Source organism: Taudactylus pleione, unplaced genomic scaffold, assembly GCF_031769625.1.
Source record: "Taudactylus pleione unplaced genomic scaffold, aTauple2 ptg000229l, whole genome shotgun sequence".
Lineage (NCBI taxonomy): Eukaryota > Metazoa > Chordata > Amphibia > Anura > Myobatrachidae > Taudactylus > Taudactylus pleione.
In genome coordinates this window covers 1,617,927-1,641,848 of record NW_028284631.1, presented here as the reverse complement: position 1 = coordinate 1,641,848, position 23,922 = coordinate 1,617,927, and the positions used below count along the sequence as shown (strand labels likewise).

At 43.0% G+C, this 23,922-nt stretch overlaps 1 protein-coding gene across 1 annotated transcript in view; it reads left to right on the top strand.

Moving 5' to 3' along the window:
• MYO7B (myosin VIIB) overlaps positions 1 to 23,922 on the top strand; it is a 197,759-nt gene that overhangs the window by 5,556 nt on the left and 168,281 nt on the right. The window contains exons 2-5 of the mRNA XM_088479264.1: positions 8,973 to 9,080; positions 21,589 to 21,741; positions 21,906 to 22,090; positions 23,257 to 23,378. Coding sequence (XP_088335390.1) covers positions 8,973 to 9,080; positions 21,589 to 21,741; positions 21,906 to 22,090; positions 23,257 to 23,378 — 568 coding nt within the window. The remainder of the gene's footprint in view (positions 1 to 8,972; positions 9,081 to 21,588; positions 21,742 to 21,905; positions 22,091 to 23,256; positions 23,379 to 23,922) is intronic.

The following is a 23,922-nucleotide window of genomic DNA, read 5'->3' as shown; positions in this document are numbered from 1 at the left end:
AGAGACAAGGCGGAGTCGAGGCAGGTAGACCTATCAATTGCGAGCCTGTTCCTGGAGGGTTAAAAGTTGCAGTGAGACACCTGATCTAAAGAAATTTGTAGATTACTGTCCCAGAAATGGAGTGGTGTGCTGGGGTTACGTTTGTGTCTTCTTCCAGAGTTTTCATCATCCTAGTTTGTTTTGGGATTTCTGGTTTCTGTGACGGAGGACAGATGACGGAGAGGGGAGTTGATGGTGATATTGATGGAGTGGAGTTGGGAGAAGGAGTGCTAAACCAATTGGGGGAGTATCTGACCAAACCCAGTACAGTAATTGTTAAGAGATCTGTTATTTTGGAAACTCGGAGACAGTGTGAAGGTCTATCGTCTGAGGACTATTGTATGTGTGAGTTTTGTGGGTCCCTAGTCGATGAGAGATGCATCCAATGGTGTCAGCCTAAGTATAACCCGTATTGGGGTGGGTATCCTTTAGAGGATTATCATACCATGGTGGGCAAAGTTTAAACCAAACTGACTGTTGGGTATGCTCTCAAATGCCTCAAGGACAACATAATGTAGGGTTAGTGCCATTCCCATTGACTGTCTCTGAGGTTTTAGAATTGCGAAGAGGGGATGCACTGGATGGAAAATTTCTTATGTCCAAACCACCTCATTTTAAACTCCACCAGTACCAAGCAACAAACCAGGAATTTGGGAGGTGACTGGGAATAACCAGATGATGACCTTCTCACTAAGAGCTGATAATGAATCTATAGATTTTGAACTTTTATGAACAATTAGAACAGGTGGAAGACACTTCCTGTATAAATATACACTAAGTTTCACCAAGGAAATGATTGGTAGGGTATCAGAAGGGTACTGTGCCAAGGTAATACAACCAGAAACTTGTATGAGTCAAATGGGAGAACCTCAAATAGGATCACTGGTTAGGGAAATGTGTTTGACGATAATGATGTGTACTATAACTTATGTACTCCCTGATGATGTGTATTTTATATGTGGAAGGAAAGTGTATAAATGGCTCTCTCCGAGTTCAGAAGGTTTATGCTACCTAGGAAGAGTAGTTCCAGAAGTTATGACCCTTACACATTGTGAAATGCTTGGTATCCATAAAAACACACCATCCCCATATCTTCATACGCACTATGAACACCGTGACAAGAGAAACATGATACCTGGTGATGTGCATAAAACCACACAATTGATTAGTGAAACAACTGGCTTTCAAGTTTTAGTAGCATTGGATCCCACCAGGATCGCTCAGGGTACTCTGTATTTCAGGTATATTCAAGACCTTGCTAAATTAATAGATAATATCACCGAGATGTATGATGACATGTTTAGGTATACAGGTAGGGAGTTACAAGCTTATAAGAAAGAACTTGTGCAACATAGGCTAGTGTTAAATTATTTAACATCTGTCACTGGGGGATACTGTGTGACTTTGGCCACCCAATTTGGTGTCAACTGCTGCACGTATATTACGAATAGCACTAGTGACCCCAGGGAGGTGATAGACCAGAAGATGGATGAAACTTTGCAGTTAAAATGGGAATTTCGGAAGAACCATAATGCTTCACTGATTGAAGTAGAGGAGTAGGTAGAAGAGTGGTTCACTTGGTTGAACCATGTGAAATGGTTCTCCGGTCTAGGAGAATGGGTCAAGGAACTGGTTGCCACTGTGGGTAAGCTCCTGATCCTTATACTGATAGTCATCTTAGTAATTGGCTTATGTGTCAGGTGTGTTCCTAATGTATTGAAGTGTGGAAAGTGCACAAGGGCGAACCAAGAAACCGAGATGATGGTGATGAGCAATGATATTATGGATACCAAGGTCAAGGAAGAACGGTATTACAACCCTGAACTAGAATGTACCATCAGATGATGTATAGATTTAGCCATGCATGAAATGTATTATTAAATGTTATCTTAAACATCCTAAATAATGTAAGTCCCTATCCCCTTCAAGACTTTCTTTATAGGTTAGGTGCATCCCCACATCTTTCCCATGATCTTCCAAGATCCGCGGTGTGCGTATAAGTGTAGTTTTATGTCCCTCCCAGAGACACATTATTCATGGTTTAATGACCACATTGTGCCATCCCATAATATAACATAAAATAATATGTCATAGTGTAAGAAATTTTTTTTATTTAAATTTAAGACCAGAGGCCCTGATTCAGAGCCGGACACTCTGACAGAGCTCTCACTCTGAATCAGGGCCGTCCATCGGGCTTGCGACGAGACCCTTGTGGTAGGGTCTCATTGCCGCAAGCCCTGGAGTGCTTTCGGCTCTATCAGAGCTGAGAGCATGTCAGTGGGGCCGGCCACAGACAGTAGGCGTTCCCATGGGGACGCCTCCACCTGGGCAGCCATGCCCCCGGCACGCCCACCAAAGGGGGCGTGCTGTCACTCACCATCGACAGCACGCCCCCTTCGTAGCAAGACCCGGAGCGACGGCTTGCCCATCGCTATCCGGGTCTCGCGCATGCGCACGACGGAGCCGCCTCTGTCATGCGCATGCACACTGGGCCAACATCGACCCACTTGCGAGCGCTCGCGAGCGTGTCTGAATCAGGCCCAGAGTGTGATAGCCTATTGTTTGCTATCAAAGGGTGGACTGTCGAAGCCGGATGATTGGCTGAGACCAGATCTCAAGTTAATATCTGGCGATGCCATTTTATGTTGCCCCTGACGGCGCCATCTTGCGTTGTCAGCATGAAACCATTGTGTGCGATGCTAATATGCTATTATTAGCATTGTGTGACTGCATTGCTACCGCATATTGTTAAAAGTCCTACCATACCCCATACGCACATTAAATCATACATATAATATACAAGATGCACAGTGCACAGTTGCGCTGTTTATTAAAACACTCTGCACATAAAATGCACCACGCATATTAGCGACTACACGCATTATCTTTCACACTTACACATACCAAAACTTATAAAAAGGTTCCCTAAGCATTAAGGTTAATATTAGAGGTTTTATAAGTTATCAAGTCTATTGTGAAATACATATATTTGGTATCTAAGGTTTAGTACATGATAAGCAGACCATGTTTGGTGCCATTCTAAACCACTGTTTATTTGCAGACTTCTGGTTCCATCGGCAAGGAAATCGCAACATGCATTTGCAAGTTATGGATCATAGAGAGATAGGCATTGAAATGTACTCTGTAATGTAATGTTTATTAGCCAGTTTATACTTGTTCTTCGGCGGGAAAACGCACACAAAGAGCTATTGGAGGGCTGAACTATTACAATACAAACTGACCTATGAACTGTATCGTAACAGAAGAACCAGGAGGAAGAACCAATGGGATTATGCCAGCTCATTCTATTGTATTGCCTATCTCTGCAAGGGTACATATGCAAGCACTCTACATCTGATAGTTAGTCATCTTTCTTTCTGTTGGCGGAGGTTTCATAGTTGATGCTGGGAAATCTGGATCCAGAGCACATGCGTATGTATCCTTATATTTTGTGTAACCTTTGCGCTAATTATGTTATAGATCAAGGCGTGTAACTATATGCTTTTATGTGAATAATATCTTTTTGTGCTTTGGAACCACAATCAAAGTCTGGAAAGCAATTATTTCTTGTGCGTACGCAAAGCTAAATAGCGACATTAGGGTATAAAGATTAATAGGAATTCATACAGGATCGCTGGAAGATAACAGAAGTCCGTTCAGGAGGTTTCAGATGACAGGTGGCAAAACTGTGGATGGTCAGACACAGAAGCACTATAGCAAAATAGGAACAGCACACGAATGACTGAAACATAGGGACCAGGAAGACGTTGCTTTGGCAATGTGCTGTTCTCCTGAAGGGGTTTAAATAGGCAGCAGTTGAAGTCCATAGGCTGCCAGTATCATGTGACCTGCCTGCAGCACAGGGATTTGACTGGGGAGTTACGCTGGGAAATCCAAAATGGCCGCACCCATGCTGCCGTCTTGTTTGTTTACATATGTGCTTTGGAGAGCTGGGCTGCTGCTAGAGATGTGAGGAGTGCAATGATATGGCAGTGCCGATATGGTAAGTGGGGCTAAGACCTACCTTCTGATACTCTCCACATGAATCCCCGACATTAAACGTGACATGGTCCCATTCCCCCACCTACTTCTTTCTATTTCCATGCCACTGCAGATCTGAGAGGATTCCTCATGTATATTCTCTCCTGCTCAGCAGCTGTTGCCCAGTCCACTTCCACAATATTCAGGGACAAAATTGGTCCTGGGCCTCTTCTCCTGGTGTCCCTTTGGGAATTGCTGTATCCACTTGAATTTCCCCCTGCACAGCTTTGAGCTCCAACACTGCTTCATCCATTTACCTATGTATAAGTGCTGTTCTGTTATTACCATTGCATTAATGTGTCATCAGCCCAGGGAGTACTGGGAGGTTATATGGGGTGCACTGTGCATATTAAGGGGTAGTACTGATGGGTAACATGGTGGACACTGTGTGTATTGAGGAATAGTTTGGTGGGCTATGTATACTGAAGAGTAATATCTAGGGCGCTGTGTGCACTAAATGGTATTATGGTGGAGGACACTGTGTATATTGAAAGGTATTATGGGGAAGTGTTATGTACACTGAGAGGTATTATGGGAGGCACTGTGTATACAGAGGGATTGTCACAAGCCACCGCCACGTCTTGTTGAACAGTTCTATGGGCAGCTCTCTCAGGGCTGTTGCTAGGAGACGTGGACACAACGCTGCTACTCCGTGAACTCCTCCTACTCGGCTGCTTCTTCATCTCTGCCTTGACCGGATTGGTTCCTTCCCCTTTTTCTTTCCTGCTTGCTGGTTGCTCAGATGCCGGTGATAGCGTTCAGTACCTGCCTTCCGGTTCCTGTCGGTGGAATTTCATGCTCCTGTGTCCAGCATGTATCTACAGTCTTAGCTGCATTTCAGCGTCTGTGTGGATTTCCTACTTTAAACATCACAGCAGTCTCAACCGCACTACTACTACTACATTTGTCTTTATCTTTGTTGTATACATCCCTGTAGTCTCAGCATCACATCAGCATCTGTGTGGACTTTCAGTGTTTACTTCACGACACTCTCAGCCGCACTGCAGTGTCTGGGTGGACTCTCTTATTAGACATCGCTGCAGCCTCAGTTACACTTCAGTGGGTGTGTGGAGAAGGTTCACGGCAATCCTTGCCAAGTATCTATCAGTCCTCAAGGCTGCGACGTGGTCACCAGACCACCAACTTGCCAAGTATTAATCAGCCCGCCAGGCAGCGACTTGGTCACCAGACCACCACCTCGCCAAGTATCAATCAGCCCTCAAGGCTGCAACGTGGTCACCAGACCACCACCTCGCCAAGTATTAATCAGCTTTAGGTTCTGATTCAGCATGGATCGCTATTGCAATCTCAGCTGCGATTACGCATGCAGTTCTGCTGCCAAAATATGCTAATGTTTACAACTGCTCAGCCAGCATAGAAACGCCCACTACTGCTTTCTCACATCCGTAAGTCCTCGTAGTCCTGCGTATACATCGGTAACATCAAGTAACATTGGACCCTCACGCAGAATTACAGCAGCTCTGACCTCTCTCAGAAATTGCAAGTCTCGTCACACGCAGTGAGTACCCAGGCTGCGAATGCCGCAGTGGCTAATTTATGCACGCCCAAACAATGACGTACAAACGGACAGGTACGCCTGCGTTTCTCTGACCACTCCCACGTCACCACCCCCAAACACTGACGATCCGTGACACTCTGAGATGAATCAGGCCCTAAAATCATATGACACAATACGCAATTACAGGTATGTTCATAGCAATATAGAGCTAACAGGAAACAGTGAAATAATTGAAACAGAAAAGGGAAGAGCAGGATAATATTAGCCTCAAAATAACAACACATCAAACATAACTTCCAGCTATTAGTATATATATATATATATATATATACATATATATATATATTTATATATATATATATATATATGTACCATATAAAATAATACTGATCTTTCAATTTTTCCCTAGAGTGCAATCTTGTATATTTACTTTACCTCAAATTCTTTAATACAAGGATATCTCCGACTAGATCAAGACTGCCTCCTTTCTGTCTATATTTAAGGGCTCATTAATCACAATAGCTCCAAATGCAGTGATGAGTTTGATCCTTTAAAATCAATCATCGCTCAAACCTTACATGTTTTGTTCCATAACCCTCTGATGCCAGGCCTAAATTGCTGCTGACATTGTTGCATGACTGGATCATACAGCCCCTTATTTATAAGTGTTGGAATATGTGTGTACAGGTGGTATGGCAGAGTTAGTGTACACACCAGCGGATGCCCTTAGAACGAACAGTTTTTACTGGCAATAGGACTTTTCGCCTTTTTCATAAATATGCCCAAATGTATCATTCAGCGGTGAAAAACGTTATAATTTCTTATTCATATTTTGAAATTTCCCTCAGCACAACAATCCTTCATATCTCACCAGTTTAGCAGTCATATACAGTTTAGCAGAAAATATACATGACGTTAACCCTTGGACACTGGGTGTGTGTGAGTTTAGGTATTTCTCGCTTGTTCATCTGTTATTTTTATTACGTTGGTTTTGAATTGGACTGACAACAGCTGTACATATGTAGGACTTCAGCTTACCCACTTCAGAAGTGTTTATTGAACTTACACTGAAGCAAAGGTCTTCCACTACAGCATTAAATTATTCTGAGTGTCCCGTACCTGCTCTGTATACATCTATATTGTGTGCAATGTCCTTTACACGGATTGCACTGGTGACCTGAGTTGACAATGAGTGTTTACATTGCAGGGGTGGGCAATAAGTGGCCCCCCAGCTGTTGTAGAACTACACATCCCAGCATGCCCTGTCACAGGTTTGCTATTTGGCCATGCTCAAACTGTTGCAGTGCAGGCTGGGAAGTGCAGTTCAACAGCAGTGGTGGTGGGGGGGGGGCTTATTGCCAAACCCCTGGAAAACATCTGCTCACTAAACTCCCTAACAGCCCCATGCATAGGGGTCTATTTACTAAACCTTGGATGGAGATAAAGTGAATGGTGATAAAGTACCAGCCAACCAGCTCCTAACTGTCATTTTTCAAACACAGCCTGTGACATGGCAGTTAGTAGCAGATTGGCTAGTACTTTATCTCCGTTCACTTTATCTCCATCCAAGGCTTAGTAAATGCACTCCAAAGTTTTTAAAACAATGTATAATAAATAATGACAGACAATTGTGTGGTGTTTAAATTGGTCAAATTTTATTTTCACAATAAATTAAATTTTGTTTGAATGGTAATCAATAGAATATATGTGGTTGCAGAATAAAGAATGAGCAGGGAAACAAAACAAACTTATGTACACCACAAACCCATTCGCTGGTGTTCAACTCGCCTTCCAACTTTATATGTTTGACCTATCCGCGTAGATGGTGTCATCACTCCCGGCAGGGCAGTGTCAAACTTTAGGAGGAGAGTGCACTCAATAAAACGTTATTACTTTATCAGCAGCAATCAAATGATGATCTTTACCTCCACTCCAAACATAACAAAACCAAACAGGAGGGAGGGGAAATCTAGAACAAAGAGTCCTCACACTCCTAAAGGAATATATAATGAAAGATAACTGTGTGACATTTTAATTGGTCAAATTTCATTTTGACAATAAATTTTATTTAATTGAATTGTAATCAGTTACCTATATATGATGGAGGAACAAAAAACAGGCAGGGAAGTAAATCAAACTCATGCAAACAACAAACCCATTTGCTCAGAGCCGTACCTAGACTTTTTGATGCCCTGTGCCAGAAAGAGCATTGGCGCCCCCTCATTTTTCAAAGGGACATAATGCACTTAAAAAAGGGCCATGGCTTCATGGGGAAGGGCCAGGGAAGAGATAGGAGAGGCCAGGAGATGCTGGGGATGAAATAAGAGGAAGCTACAAGCAAGAATGATAATAAACAGAAATTTGACAGGCCCAAACAGCGCCCCCTGACCTGTGGTGTCCTGTGCGATGGCACCGGCCGCACTACCCTACTACGGCCCTGCATTTGCTAGTGTTCAGCTCTCCTTACACCTTGGCAGACATGACAGCCTTGGGGTTTAATAACTGACTGATTGACAGCCCATTATCCTCCTTGTGTCTCCTCCCTACCCAACAACCGATTTTCTCTCTGTGTAAGAGAACCCCCATAGTCCAGTATACACTGACCGTTTCCAATTTCCTATCCAATGCCAGGACCACTGCCCAGGGGGACACGTGAACAGAGGTATTCTGGACTCCAGTCATCCGGACATTACAGCCAATAAATTATTGCAATATCCATCCACTATTTATTATAAATTCTTTTATACTTTGCCGCATACCATCTATAAAGCTTTGCACAGGTTACCTTGCTTTGCTGTCAGTCTTACTCATGTTTGATAATTCACTTACAATAAAACAGTTTGATAGAAAAATCTATTTCAGAGACACCAAAATATCCTGCATTTTACATAATATGCAATTTTTTTATCGTTACCTTCTTACTTAAGAAAGCTAAGAAATTTGGCAAGTATTACATTATGAGACTAGGTATACACTATGCAATAATTGGGCTGAACAGCACCTAGGGCTATTTATTGTTTTAAAAAACTATCGGATCTGCTTCTCTGCTCTGGCTCGTTGCACGACATGTGTTAGTCCCGATGAGCAATTATGGTGCACATTTTGTAGTGGGTACATTACCTGTCCGACATTTAATTTAAAAATGTCACCTTTAATGATCTTTAGGACATAAATAGTTCAGATTGGACAGGTAATTCAGTAGTGTGTACACTGGACATTGGATGTTCTCAGGATTGTTTCATCTTTCAGAAAAAAATTAAATAAATTGGAGATCGTTTCTCATATCTGTCATGTGTGTACCTAGCTTTACTGCTGACATATTAATTTAATTAACATATTGATATGCATAACTTAACATGTAATTTGAATACAGGGAGAACATGTTTGGCTGGAAGTCGCTTCAGACAGCCGAGTGCCCATTGGTGCTGTGGTTAAAGATTCACATAGCGGCCAGACTTTTCTTGAAGATGATGATGGCAAGGTAAGAGCCAGACCTACATACATGGCAAGTACATATACAGTATAACTTCAAAATACAAATATAGATGCCCTCTGCACCGTTACAATCTTACATCAGAAACCCCACTTAATAGACTTTATTTCAATATTTTATAGTAGTAGAGGGGCGCAGCCATAAACAACTAATCATACCTAAGGAAAGAAGTATTGTTGCAAAGACACTTAGAACTATTAAAATCCTATTTATTTGTTATGGAAGTTATCTAATGTTTACTTCTCCGCAGATTTCATAATATGTGAAGAAGTAAACATCTTAACATATTTTGTTGATTAATGTCCGGATGTTATAACAAACATTATACTATTTCATTATAAAAGAAAATATATACTCTAAGAAATATGTAAACTATTAGCACAGAGGACGGACAATTTTCATATATATTCCTCAAATACCATGGTATAAGAATTATTAATTAAACTTAAGTTGCCTTCTAATCACATTACCTTCTAATAAGAAATAAAACAACTGCTGCATGTATTGAGGCCATTTCCTGATACTAATTCAGGTGTTTTTGAACTTCAAGTGATAAGGGTTTCTTTTTGTTAATCCTCCCTACAAATTGTTATGTGTACCCATCACTGACTGTTTTGTTATGGGGTGGAACCATGGCACAGTGCTACAGTGGGTTTTATTTCTTTCTCATGTTTTAACTTTAGTTATTTTTTTTGTCCCATTACCATTATATCACTATGATATTTACTTTTGGTGTTGGATTTATAACTATTATATCTGGTCTGTTATCTGATTTTATTATATTTTTATATTTTTGTTTCTGTATGGTATGATACTTTACTCTATAATAAATATAAATATATATATATATATATATATATATATATATTAGGGGTGTGCACCGGCCACTTTTCTTGTTTTGTGTTTTGGTTTTGGATCTGGATCTTTCTTTGTGTTTTGGATCTGGATTGGTTTTGCCAAAACCACCCTTCCGTGTTTTGGGTTCTGGGTTTTGTGTTTTGGATCTGTATTTTTTGAAAAAAAGCATAAAAACAGCTTAAATCACAGAATTTGTGGGTTTTTCTGCTCCTATGCAATTATTAACCTCAATAACCTTCATTTCCACTCATTTCCAGTCTATTCTGAACACCTCACACCTCACAATATTGTTTTTATGGCCAAAAGATTGCACCGAGGTAGCTGGATGACTATACTAAGCAACACGAGTGGGCAGCACAAACACGTGGCCCACCTAGGAGTGACACTGCAGTAACAGACAGGATGGCAGTTTGAAAAACTAGGCCCCAAACAGTACATACTGCAAAGAAAAAAAGAGGTGCAAGATGGAATTGTCCTTGGGCCCTCCCACCCACCCTTATGTTGTATAAATAGGACATGCACACTTTAACAAACCAATCATTTCAGCGCCAGGGTCTGCCACATGACTGTGGCTCAAATGATTGGTTCGTTTGGGCCCCCACAAAACAAGCTGGCAATTAATGTGTCCCTGCACAAACTGGCTCTACGGAGGCAAGATGTCGTCCTCATCCTCCTCATCCACCGATTCCTTGGATAAAACAGGAAAAAGGGATTTAGGTGTCCCTGGACTGCTTACGGTCTTAGCCAAAGTTTCTGAACTTGACAGTAACATTTTATGAACGCGCTGCAGGTCCCGTATAAGGGAGGATGTTCCTAGGTGGTTAACGTCCCTACCCCTACTTATTTCACCTTTACATATGCTACATATGGCAAGACAGTTGTTGTCCGGATTTGGATAGAAATATTGCCAGACCAAAGAGGTGGAATGTTTGGTCTTCTGCCCAGGCATGACCGTGATGGGCTTTTTCATCCCACGGACAACAACTGTCTCCCCCGGAGCCTGATTTAAACAAACCACATCACCATCAGAATCCTCCTCGCCAACTTCCTCCTCAGTGCCAGCTACACCAATATCCTCATCCTGTTGTACTTCAACAATGACATCTTCAATTTGCATATCAGCAAGTGGACTGTGGGTGCTCCTTTCAGCACTTGCAGGGGGCGTGCAAATGGTGGAAAGAGCCACCTCTTCCCGTCCAGTGCTGGGAAGGTCAGGCATCGCAACCGCCACCACACTTGGACTCTCCTTGGGGATTTGTGATATCTTCTTAGAACGTACAGTTCTTAGCTGTGCTTTTGCCAGCTTAACTTGTTTGATTTTTTTAGCGGGAGGAGGGCTTCCATCGTCATGTGAACCACTAGTCATGAACATAGGGAAAGACCTTAGCCGTTCCTTGTCACTCCGTGTCGTAAATGGCATATTGGCAAGTTTACGTTTCTCTTCAGATGATTTAAATGTTTTTTTCAAGGTCATTTTCCTGAACTTTGTCATTTTGGATTGTATGTGCCCTCTACTATCACATTGGGCATCGGCCTTGGCAGACGACGTTGAGGGCATGTTATCGTCTATGTCATGACTAGTGGCAGCAGCTTCAGCACTAGGAGGAAGTGGTTCTTGATCTTTCCCTATTTTATTTTATCGGAGAAAGTTTGGTCCTCCATTTATGTTATATTGATATATACGTGCAGCTAAGGCGCACACAAACACAGAAAATAATTTTTTATTTTTGTTGGAGACTAGTGCACTTTGTGGATTACACCACCCTTTAAGAAATGAGCCAGCCGGCCCTTTACTTATGGGACACAGGCGCACGCATGGCGCTGCTCCTTTGTTGATGCACGTGCAGCCACAGTGCACACAATTCACAAACACAGAATTTTTTTTTTAATTTTGTTTGGAGTGCCCTTTGGGGGTTACAGCACCCTTTAGCGGTCAATCAAGCCGGCCCTTTATTTATGGGACACAGGCGCACGCTTGGCACTACTTTGTTGATGCACGTGCGGCTACTGCGCACACAATTCACGAACACAAAAAAATATTTTTTTATTTTGTTTGGAGTGGCCTTTGGAGGTTACAGCACCCTTTAACAGACAAGCCAGCCGGCCCTTTACTTATGACACAGGCGCACGCTTGGCACTACTTTGTTGATGCACGTGCGGCTACTGCGCACACAATTCACAAACACAGAAAATATTTTTTTATTTTGTTTGGAGTGTACTTTGGGGGTTACAGCACCCTTTAACGGTCAAGTCAGCCGGCCCTTTACGTGCAGTAGCCGCACGTGCATCAACAAAGTAGTGCCAAGCGTGCGCCTGTGTCATAAGTAAAGGGCCGGCTGGCTTGACCATTAAAGGGTGCTGTAACCCCCAAAGTACACTCCAGTCCAAACCAAAAAAAAAAATATTTTCTGTGTTTGTGAATTGTGTGCGCAGTAGCCGCACGTGCATCAACAAAGTAGTGCCAAGCGTGCGCCTGTGTCATAAGTAAAGGGCCGGCTGGCTTGACCGTTAAAGGGTGCTGTAACCCCCAAAGTACACTCCAGTCCAAACCAAAAAAATATATATTTTCTGTGTTTGTGAATTGTGTGCGCAGTAGCCGCACGTGCATCAACAAAGTAGTGCCAAGCGTGCGCCTGTGTCATAAGTAAAGGGCCGGCTGGCTTGACCATTAAAGGGTGCTGTAACCCCCAAAGTACACTCCAGTCCAAACCAAAAAAATATATATTTTCTGTGTTTGTGAATTGTGTGCGCAGTAGCCGCACGTGCATCAACAAAGTAGTGCCAAGCGTGCGCCTGTGTCATAAGTAAAGGGCCGGCTGGCTTGACCGTTAAAGGGTGCTGTAACCCCCAAAGTACACTCCAGTCCAAACCAAAAAAAAAATATTTTCTGTGTTTGTGAATTGTGTGCGCAGTAGCCGCACGTGCATCAACAAAGTAGTGGCAAGCGTGCGCCTGTGTCATAAGTAAAGGGCCGGCTGGCTTGACCGTTAAAGGGTGCTGTAACCCCCAAAGTACACTCCAGTCCAAACCAAAAAAATATATATTTTCTGTGTTTGTGAATTGTGTGCGCAGTAGCCGCACGTGCATTAACAAAGTAGTGCCAAGCGTGCGCCTGTGTCATAAGTAAAGGGCCGGCTGGCTTGACCGTTAAAGGGTGCTGTAACCCCCAAAGTACACTCCAGTCCACACCAAAAAAATATATATTTTCTGTGTTTGTGAATTGTGTGCGCAGTAGCCGCACGTGCATCAACAAAGTAGTGCCAAGCGTGCGCCTGTGTCATAAGTAAAGGGCCGGCTGGCTTGACCGTTAAAGGGTGCTGTAACCCCCAAAGTACACTCCAGTCCAAACCAAAAAAAAAAATATTTTCTGTGTTTGTGAATTGTGTGCGCAGTAGCCGCATGTGCATCAACAAAGTAGTGCCAAGCGTGCGCCTGTGTCATAAGTAAAGGTCTTGCTGGCTTGATCGTTAAAGGGTGCTGTAACCCCCAAAGTACACTCATGTCCAAACCAAAAAAATATATATTTTCTGTGTTTGTGAATTGTGTGCGCAGTAGCCGCATGTGCATCAACAAAGTAGTGCCAAGCGTGCGCCTGTGTCATAAGTGAAGGGCCGGCTGGCTTGACCGTTAAAGGGTGCTGTAACCCCCAAAGTACACTCCAGTCCAAACCAAAAAAATATATATTTTCTGTGTTTGTGAATTGTGTGCGCAGTAGCCGCACGTGCATCAACAAAGTAGTGCCAAGCGTGCGCCTGTGTCATAAGTGAAGGGCCGGCTGGCTTGACCGTTAAAGGGTGCTGTAACCCCCAAAGTACACTCCAGTCCAAACCAAAAAAATATATATTTTCTGTGTTTGTGAATTGTGTGCGCAGTAGCCGCACGTGCATCAACAAAGTAGTGCCTAGCGTGCGCCTGTGTCATAAGTAAAGGGCCGGCTGGCTTGACCGTTAAAGGGTGCTGTAACCCCCAAAGTACACTCCAGTCCAAACCAAAAAAAAAATAATTTTCTGTGTTTGTGAATTGTGGGCGCAATAGCCGCACGTGCATCAACAAAGTAGTGCCAAGCGTGCTCCTGTGTCATAAGTAAAGGGCCGGCTGGCTTGACCGTTAAAGGGTGCTGTAACCCCCAAAGTACACTCCAGTCCAAACCAAAAAAAAATTATTTTCTGTGTTTGTGAATTGTGTGCACAGTAGCCGCACGTGCATCAACAAAGTAGTGCCAAGCGTGCGCCTGTGTCATAAGTAAAGGGCCGGCTGGCTTGACCGTTAAAGGGTGCTGTAACCCCCAAAGTACACTCCAGTCCAAACCAAAAAAAAAATTATTTTCTGTGTTTGTGAATTGTGTGCACAGTAGCCGCACGTGCATCAACAAAGTAGTGCCAAGCGTGCGCCTGTGTCATAAGTAAAGGTCCGGCTGGCTTGACCGTTAAAGGCTGCTGTAACCCCCAAAGTACACTCCAGTCCAAACCAAAAAAATATATATTTTTTTGTTTGTGAATTGTGTGCGCAGTAGCCGCACGTGCATCAGCAAAGGAGCAGCGCCAAGCGTGCGCCTGTGTCCCATAAGTAAAGAGCCGGCTGGCTCATTTCTTAAAGGCTGGTGTAACCCACAAAGTGCACTACTCTCCAGCAAAAATAAAAAAATATTTTCTGTGTTTAGCCGCACGTATATATATCAAATCGATATAACATAAATGGAGGACCAAACTTTCTCCGATAAAAATAAAATAGAGAAAGATCAAGAACCACTTCCTCCTAGTGCTGAAGCTGCTGCCACTAGTCATGACATAGACGATAACATGCCATCAACGTCGTCTGCCAAGGCCGATGCCCAATGTCATAATAGAGGGCACATACAATCCCAAATGACAAAGTTCAGGAAAATGACCTTGAAAAAAACATTTAAATCAGCTGAAGAGAAACGTAAACTTGCCAATATGCCATTTACGACACGGAGTGGCAAGGAACGGCTAAGGTCGATCCCTAGTATGTTCATGACTAGTGGTTCAGCTTCACATGACGATGGAAGCCCTCCTCCCACTAAAAAAATCAAAAGAGTTAAGCTGGCAAAAGCACAGCGAAGAACTGTGCTTTCTAAGAAGATATCACAAATCCCCAAGGAGAGTCCAAGTGTGGTGGTGGTTGCGATGCCTGACCTTCCCAGCACTGGACGGGAAGAGGTGGCTCTTTCCACCATTTGCACGCCCCCTGCAAGTGCTGAAAGGAGCACCCACAGTCCACTTGCTGATATGCAAATTGAAGATGTCACTGTTGAAGTACAACAGGATGAGGATACTGGTGTAGCTGGCGCTGAGGAGGAAGTTGGCGAGGAGAATTCTGATGGTGATGTGGTTTGTTTAAATCAGGCTCCGGGGGAGACAGTTGTTGTCCGTGGGATGAAAAAGCCCATCACGGTCATGCCTGGGCAGAAGACCAAACATTCCACCTCTTTGGTCTGGCAATATTTCTATCCAAATCCGGACAACAACTGTCTTGCCATATGTACCTTATGTAAAGGTGGAATAAGTAGGGGTAGGGACGTTAACCACCTAGGAACATCCTCCCTTATACGGCACCTGCAGCGCGTTCATAATAAGTTACTGTCAAGTTCAGAAACTTTGGCTAAGACTGTAAGCAGTCCAGGGACACCTAAATCCCGTTGTCCTGTTTTATCCAAGCGCCTGCAAACCACACTGTCAACTCCCTTCCTTGTCAATTTCCTCCTTAGTCAGGATCGGAAGTAGTCCTGCAGGCCATGTCACTGGCATGACTGACTCTCCTATCCCGGATTCCTCCAGAGGATCCTGCATTGCTACGCCTCCTGCTGCCGCTGCTGCTGTTGCTGCTGCTGGGAGTTCATCATCCCAGAGAGGAAGTAGGAAAACCACTACTTTTACTAAACAATTGACCCTCCAACAGTCCTTAGCGAGGAGGATGAAGTACGACAGCAGTCATCCTGAAGCAAAACGTATAACTGAGGCCTTGACTGCTATGTTGGTGTTAGACGTGCGTCCGGTATCCGCCATTAGTGCTGTGGGATTTAGACAATTGCTGGAGGTAGTGTGTCCCCGGTTCCAAATCCCGTCTAGATTCCACTTCACTAGGCAGGCGATACCGAGACTGTACAGAAACATCAGAAAAAGTGTCCTCAGTGTCCTGAAAAATGCCGTTGTACACAATGTCCACTTAACCACGGACATGTGGACAAGTGGAACAGGGCAGACTAAGGACTATATGACTGTGACAGCCCACTGGGTAGATGTATCACCTTACGCAGCAACAGCAGCAGCGTCACCAGTAGCAGCATCTCAGAAACGCCAGCTCGTTCCAAGGCAGGTTACGCTGTGTATCACCGGTTTCAGTAAGAGGCACACCACCGACAACCTCTTAGAGAAACTGAGGGAAATCATCGCCCAGTGGCTTACCCCACTTAGACTCTCCTGGGGATTTGTGATATCTGACAACGCCACCAATATTGTGCGGGCATTACATCTGGGCAAATTCCAGCACGTCCCATGTTTTGCTCACACAATAAACTTGGTGGTGCAGAATTTTCTGAAAAGCGACAGGGGCGTGCAGGAGACGCTTTGGGTGGCCCGAAAAATTTCAGGCCACTTTCGCCATTCAGCGACTGCGTGCCGAAGACTGGAGCGCCAGCAAACACTCTTGAACCTGCCCCGCCATCACCTGAAGCAAGAGGTTGTGACGCGGTGGAACTCAACCCTCTATATGCTTCAGAGGATGGAGGAGCAGCAAAAGGCCATTCAAGCCTATACATCCACCTATGACATAGGCAAAGGAGGGGGTATGCACCTGACTCAAGCGCAGTGGAGAATGATTTCTGTGTTGTGCAAGGTTCTCCAGCCCTTCAAACTTGCCACACGTGAAGTCAGTTCAGACACTGCCAGCTTGAGTCAGGTCATTCCCCTCATCAGGCTTTTGCAGAAGCAGCTGGAGAAAGTGAAGGAGGAGCTAAGACAGAGCGATTCCGCTCGGCATGTGGGACTTGTGGATGAAACCCTTCATTCGCTTTGCCAGGATTCCAGGGTAGTCAATCTGTTGAAATCAGACCACTACATTTTGGCCACCGTGCTCGATCCTAGGTTTAAAGCCTATGTGGTGTCTCTCTTTCCGGCCGACACAAGCCTGCAGAGGTGCAAAGACCTGCTGGTGAACACACTGTCAGCTGAAGCGGAACGTGACACGTCAACAGCTCCTTCTTCATTTTCTCCCGCAACTGGGGCTGCCAGGAAAAAACGTAGGTATCCTAAGCAACCCGCTGGCGGTGATGCAGGGCAGGCAGGACCAAGTTTGGACATCTGGTCCGGACTGAAGGACCTAGCAACAATTTCTGACATGTCTACTGTCACTGCATATGATACTGTCACCATTGACAGAATGGTGGAGGATTACATCGGTGACAGCATCCAAGTAGGCATGTCAGACAGTCCATACCTGTACTAGCAGGAAAAAGAGGCAATTTGGAGGCCCCTGTACAAACTGGCTCTATTTTACCTGAGTTGCCCCCCCTCCAGTGTGTACTCCGAAAGAGTGTTTAGTGCAGCCGGGAACCTTGTCAGCGAAAGGCGTAGGAGGTTGCTTCCACAGAATGTGGAGAAGATGATGTTCATCAAAATGAATTATCAGCTCTTCCAGGGAGACCAGCCTCCAGAACGTACAGAGGGACCTGTGGTGGTGGATTCAAGTGGGGACGAGTTAATACTTTGTGAGGATGAGGATGTACACACTGAAGAGGGTGAGGAATCGGTGGATGAGGAGGATGAGGATGACATCTTGCCTCCGTAGAGCCAGTTTGTGCAGGGACACATTAATTGCCAGCTTGTTTTGTGGGGGCCCAAACTAACCAATCATTTCACCCACAGTTGTGTGGCAGACCCTGGCGCTGAAATGATTGGTTTGTTAAAGTGTGCATGTCCTGTTTAAACAACATAAGGGTGGGTGGGAGGGCCCAAGGACAATTCCATCTTGCACCTCTTTTTTTTCTTTGCACTATGTACAGTTTGGGGCCTAGTTTTTCAAACTGCCATCCTGTCTGCCACTGCAGTATCACGCCTAGATGGGTCACGTGTTTGTGCCGCCCACTTGTGTCGCTTAGCATAGTCATCCAGCTACCTCGGTGCAACCTTTTGGACATAAAAACACTATTGTGAGGTGTGAGGTGTTCAGAATAGACTGGAAATGAGTGGAAATTAAGGTTATTGAGGTTAATAATAGCATAGGGGCAGAAAAACCTACAAATTCTGTGATTTTAGCTGTTTTTATGCTTTTTTTCAAAAAAATACAGATCCAAAACACAAAACCCAGAACCCAAAACACGGAAGGGTGGTTTTGGCAAAACCAATCCAGATCCAAAACACGAAGAAAGATCCAGATCCAAAACCAAAACACAAAACACGAAAAGTGGCCGGTGCACACCCCTAATATATATATATATATATACAGTCAGGTGCATAAATATTGGGACATTGACAGAATTTTCATATTTTGGCCTCTATTCACCACCACAATAGCTTTGAAATGAAACAAACAAGATGTGCTTTAACTGCAGACTTTCAGATTTAATTTGAGGGTAATTACATCCAAATCAGGTGAACAGTGTAGGAATTACAATGGTTTCTATATGTGTCTCCCACTTTTTAAGGGGCCAAAAGTAATGGGGCTATCCACTCAAAAGCTATTTCATGGACAGGTGTGGGCTATTCCCTCGCTATTTCATTATCAATTGAGCAGGTAAAAGGTCTGGAGTTGATTCTAGGTGTGACATTTGCATTTGGAATCAGTTGCTGTCGACTCTCAATATGAGATCCAAAGAGCTGTCGCTATCAGTGGAGCAAGCCATCATTAGGCTGAAAAATCAAAACAAACCCATCAGAGAGATAGCAAAAACATTAGGTGTGGCCAAATCAACTGTTTGGAACATTCTTAAAAAGAAAGAATGCACCGGAGAGCTCAGCAACACCAAAAGACCCGGAAGACCACGGAAAACAACTGTGGTGGATGACAGAAGAATTATTTCCCTGGTGAAGAAAAACCCCTTCACAACAGTTGGCAAAATCAAGAACACTCTCCAGGAGGTAGGTGTATATGTGTCAAAGTCAACAATCAAGAGGAGACTTCACAAGAGAGAATATAGAGGGTTCACGACAAGATGTAAACCATTGGTGAGCCACAAAAACAGGAAGACCAGATTAGAGTTTGCCAAACAACATCTAAATAAGCCATTACAGTTCTGGAACAACATCCTATGGACAGATGAGACAAAGATCAACTTGTACCAGAGTGATGGGAAGAGAAGAGTATGGAGAAGGAAAGGAACTGCTCATGATCCAAAACATACCACCTCATCAGTGAAGCATGGTGGTGGTAGCGTCATGGTGTAGGCATGCATGGCTGCCAATGGAACTGGTTCCCTTGTATTTATTGATGATGTGACTGCTGACAAAAGCAGCAGAATGCATTCTGAAGTGTTTAGGGCAATATTATATGCTCATATTCAGTCAAATGCTTCAGAACTCATTGAACGGTGCTTCACAGTGCAGATGGACAATGACCCGAAGCATACTGCAAAAGCAACCAAAGAGTTTTTTAAGGCTAAAAAGTGGAATGTTATGCAATGGCCAAGTCATACCCCTGGTCTGAATCCGATTGAGCATGCATTTCACTTGATGAATACAAAACTGAAGGGATAATGCCCCAAGAACAAGCAGGAACAGAAGACATTTGCAGTAGAGGCCTGGCAGAGCATCACCAGGGATGAAACTCAGCGTCTGGCGATGTCTATGCGTTCCAGACTTCAGGCTGTAATTGCCTGCAAAGGATTTGCAACAAAGTATTAAACAGTGAAAGTTAGATTTAGGATTGTTTAGTTTGTCCCATTACTTTTGGCCCCTTAAAAAGTGGGGGGCACATATAGAAACCGTTGTAATTCCTACACCGTTCACCTGATTTGGATGTAATTACCCTCAAATTTAATCTGAAAGTCTGCAGTTAAAGCACATCTTGTTTGTTTCATTTCAAAGCCATTGTGGTGGTGAATAGAGTCCAAAATATGAAAATTCTGTCAATGTCCCAATATTTATGCACCTGACTGTATATATATATATATATATATATATATTAAAAAATTTAAAAAATAAAACAACTGAGGCTATGATTACGCTTTGACTGTTGGAAAGATACCTAGCTTTTTGCCCAGAGTTATAGAGTCTTCACTCTGTGCCTGCATGTACTGGAGAACATGACGTGGAACTGCCTCTCCATTCACAGTCCCGAGCAAGGATATCAAACCACCGAGACCCATAACATCTGACCATCTTCTTAAAAAACAGACTTCTTATCTTTACAAAAATCAATAAAAATATTATGGTATGGAAAAAAAAACCAGACTTCTTACTTTAAAAAAAGGCTGCCGGTACTGCAGAGCATACTGCACATTACAACAAGTCCCACTCCTAAGGTGCGTATCCACCAGCAGATAGTGGAACGACAGTATGATTACAACATTGTAATTGTACAGTCATTCCTCTTCCCCTGCAGTGCCTACACTGAATGATATGTCGTTCAGTGTAGGCACCCTCCCTCGTCCCTGAACATGGTCAATCTGTTGTTATTGACAGATTGACCAGCATGTTCAGGCGATGATTGAAGTAAAAAACGACCAGCGGGAGCGCACATTGCTGGTCAGTTTCAATATTTTCATGCCTGATTTGTGCACAATTAATGAGCAATTGAATGATATCGTTATCGTTCAATCTCTCATTTTAATCGGCAAGTGGATACGCGGCTTTACATTTTGAATTGAGTGCCGAAAAAGCACTTCAAAGCTCATGCGCTGAATCTGAAGCATTATTTAGGTCCTTATACATTGGAATAGTACTCTATATACCACAAAAGCTCAATACAGTAGAAAAGGGCATATCTCAGAACATTAGAATTACGTTGAAAATTATTCCAGCTGTTGTGAGTCTATAGTGTACAGTAACATGCTATTAAAATATTCTTTACAGGTTATTTCACACAATGTTGTTACTTTTGGAATATATTGGTTTAAGGGGTAATGAACCCAGCAACATTTCCTTGCAATGTGGCAGAGGGCATTGGGTATCAGTAGGGCATTCCTGACCAAAGAGGTTATTCTAGGGTAAAGCTTGAGCTGAGTTAGAGATGGTGTACGAGTGTTCTCTGATTATGTCACCCCCCCCTTTAACATGCATAAATAATTATAACATGTATTACAGATCTGCTTGTGTGCTGCCTTTTTCTTTATGAAATGACATTTAAGATCTATGACTGAAATATATTAGCCATAGATGTTTCACCCAAATATTACAATTCATTGAAGGAAAGGTTGATGATGTGGGATGTTCTTGTTAGACGATAATGCCATCCTCTCCTACGTCCAAAGATGGATAAGACCCTATGGGTTAATAAATGGTTGATCCTGAAATACCTACATCATTGAATTTACCATGAACACATGTTTTACTTCCCATTAATTATGTAACACAAATCCAGGTAACAATGATAAATAAATATTGGGTTAGACTAAAAACGCTATTAGGGATAAATGACCCATGTTTGATGCTCCATGACCTGAGTTTCTGCTTTGTTGCTCCAGGAACACTGGATCTCTGCACGGAAAATGGGCAGCATACACACTATGCACCCCAGCTCGGCCCAGGGAGTAGAAGACATGATCAGACTGGGAGACCTTAACGAAGCTGGCATTGTCCACAACTTGCACTTGCGATACAAAGAGAACAACATCTATGTAAGACATCACCAATTAGAAGTAGCTGTGTGTCTAATGCTACTGTGTATCAGGGATACAATTTACATACTGGTTATGTGAGCAGGTTTCCTTTGCTTTCCACACGCACTGTTCGTAGTTTGCAGTGGTAGGGATCACAAGCTAGTTGTGTATCTTTATTGCAGACGTACACTGGGGCCATCTTGGTGGCTGTGAATCCCTACGAGGAGCTGCCTATTTACCACAATGAACAGATCCAAATATACAGGAACCAACGCATTGGAGAACTTCCTCCTCACATTTTTGCGCTGGCTGATACCTGTTTCTTTAACATGCAGAGGATGAAAACCGACCAGTGCTGTGTCATCAGGTACTGCCTCTATACCAATAATAATTGTATTTCTTCTATTGCACTTTTCTCCAATAGGACTCAAGACGCTTTACAGATAGTATGAACATAATCCAGGTTTACATTTTCATAAAATATAAACACCATGCATATAATACAAAGGCGCGACATCCATTTTGGCTAATCAGTTCCAAGTATTATTCATCCTACGAACGAAGGATCCAAGTGAGGCAGCCATTTCAGGTGCACTACATAGGTAACACTGTGCGGAATAAGGAATCCTGGAAGAGATGACACACATACATACATATATAATATATATACAGTATATATATATATATATATATACAACCTCTATAATACACATGTGACATCAGTATATAATGAACGCTTATTTATACAGTGCCAGCATAATCTGCAGTGCTTTTCATGAATAGATACATTAACACCTGTATCTAGCATAATGTATTTTTTGCCTCATGACCGTTATTTAGGATATAAATAACGGTCATGAGGCACAGAAGACATTATGCTAGTTTATAAGGAACATGATAAGGATAATATATACTCAGTAATGTATATAATAATAATTAGGGTATCTGAAGTCATCTTGCCCTGAAGAAAAATACTTAATCTGTGGTTTCTTACATTTTTATTGTCTTAAAACATAAAAATGTAATTATATAGCCAAAAGATGTAGGTAAGTGCATTTACTTCAACTCTGAGAAATATTATAAAGCCAAATGTTCCCCTTCCTCTACCTATCAGAATTAAGGGGTTCCATGTCCGGGGGGCTTACAGTATGGTAGTGGTTCCTGCTGCTTACTAGTCTAATGACAAAATGTAATCAATGCTCAGTGTAGGGAGCCTAGGACTGTGGGAGGAGGGAGACTTTATATTAGGATAATATATGGATCTAATACAGAGCTTTGGCTCTAGACTATCAATCTGTGACTTTCTGGCTGTTTGTAGTACACTGTTCAGGGTGCTTAATTTAAGAAGTTTTGTTTCTTTAATCTTAATCATTAACAGTTGTGAACCTTAGGGTATAATTCAAAGATATAAATATAAAATGGTAAGTGCATATGAAGATCAATCTGCCCATTACGCCTAAGCTTTCCACACACGCAACATGCGGATTCTGTTTAAAGCATTGTCCCTCTGTCACATGCCACACTTCATTGCAGTGGAGAGTCTGGAGCTGGGAAGACAGAGAGCACGAAGTTAATGCTGCAATTTCTGGCATCGTCTAGTGGTCAACATTCCTGGATAGAGCAGCAAATTCTGGAGGCTAATCCTATAATGGAAGGTAAGCTGGCTATAGAATTGTTGAGGAAGAGCATAGATTTTCAATGCTAAAACATATGTTCTATGGAGAGCCGATAACATGAACTGGAGAAGATGATTCTTAGAATGCTTTCGCAATTACGTTGCATACTACTCCTAGTCTACCAGCGCTCTCAATACACAAAGATTTAGGGATGGCCATGAGAAACCGATGGTTGACAACCATTGATGTTTCTGATCGGATGTAAATGCTTTTCCCCTCCCATGCCAGGATTGCAAAACATCACATTCCTCTTTGCGATGCTCATCCAATGGCTCCTGGCTTTCATTCTGATGCTGACAACAGGAAGGAGTGTCTGCAGCAGAGGTCCTTTGCACATGCACACATTTCCGGTGACCACAGCGCATATGCCCTAGGTAAAGATGTACAGTTACCATGTGATGGCTACATGCCATCGCAAAGCAAGTTGCAATTTCAGCAATGCTGTCACTCTTTGCAAGTGATTATTTTACCTTTATGAAGGTAACATCTAAAGCAACACAGTTTGATGCAGTCAATAAAGAAC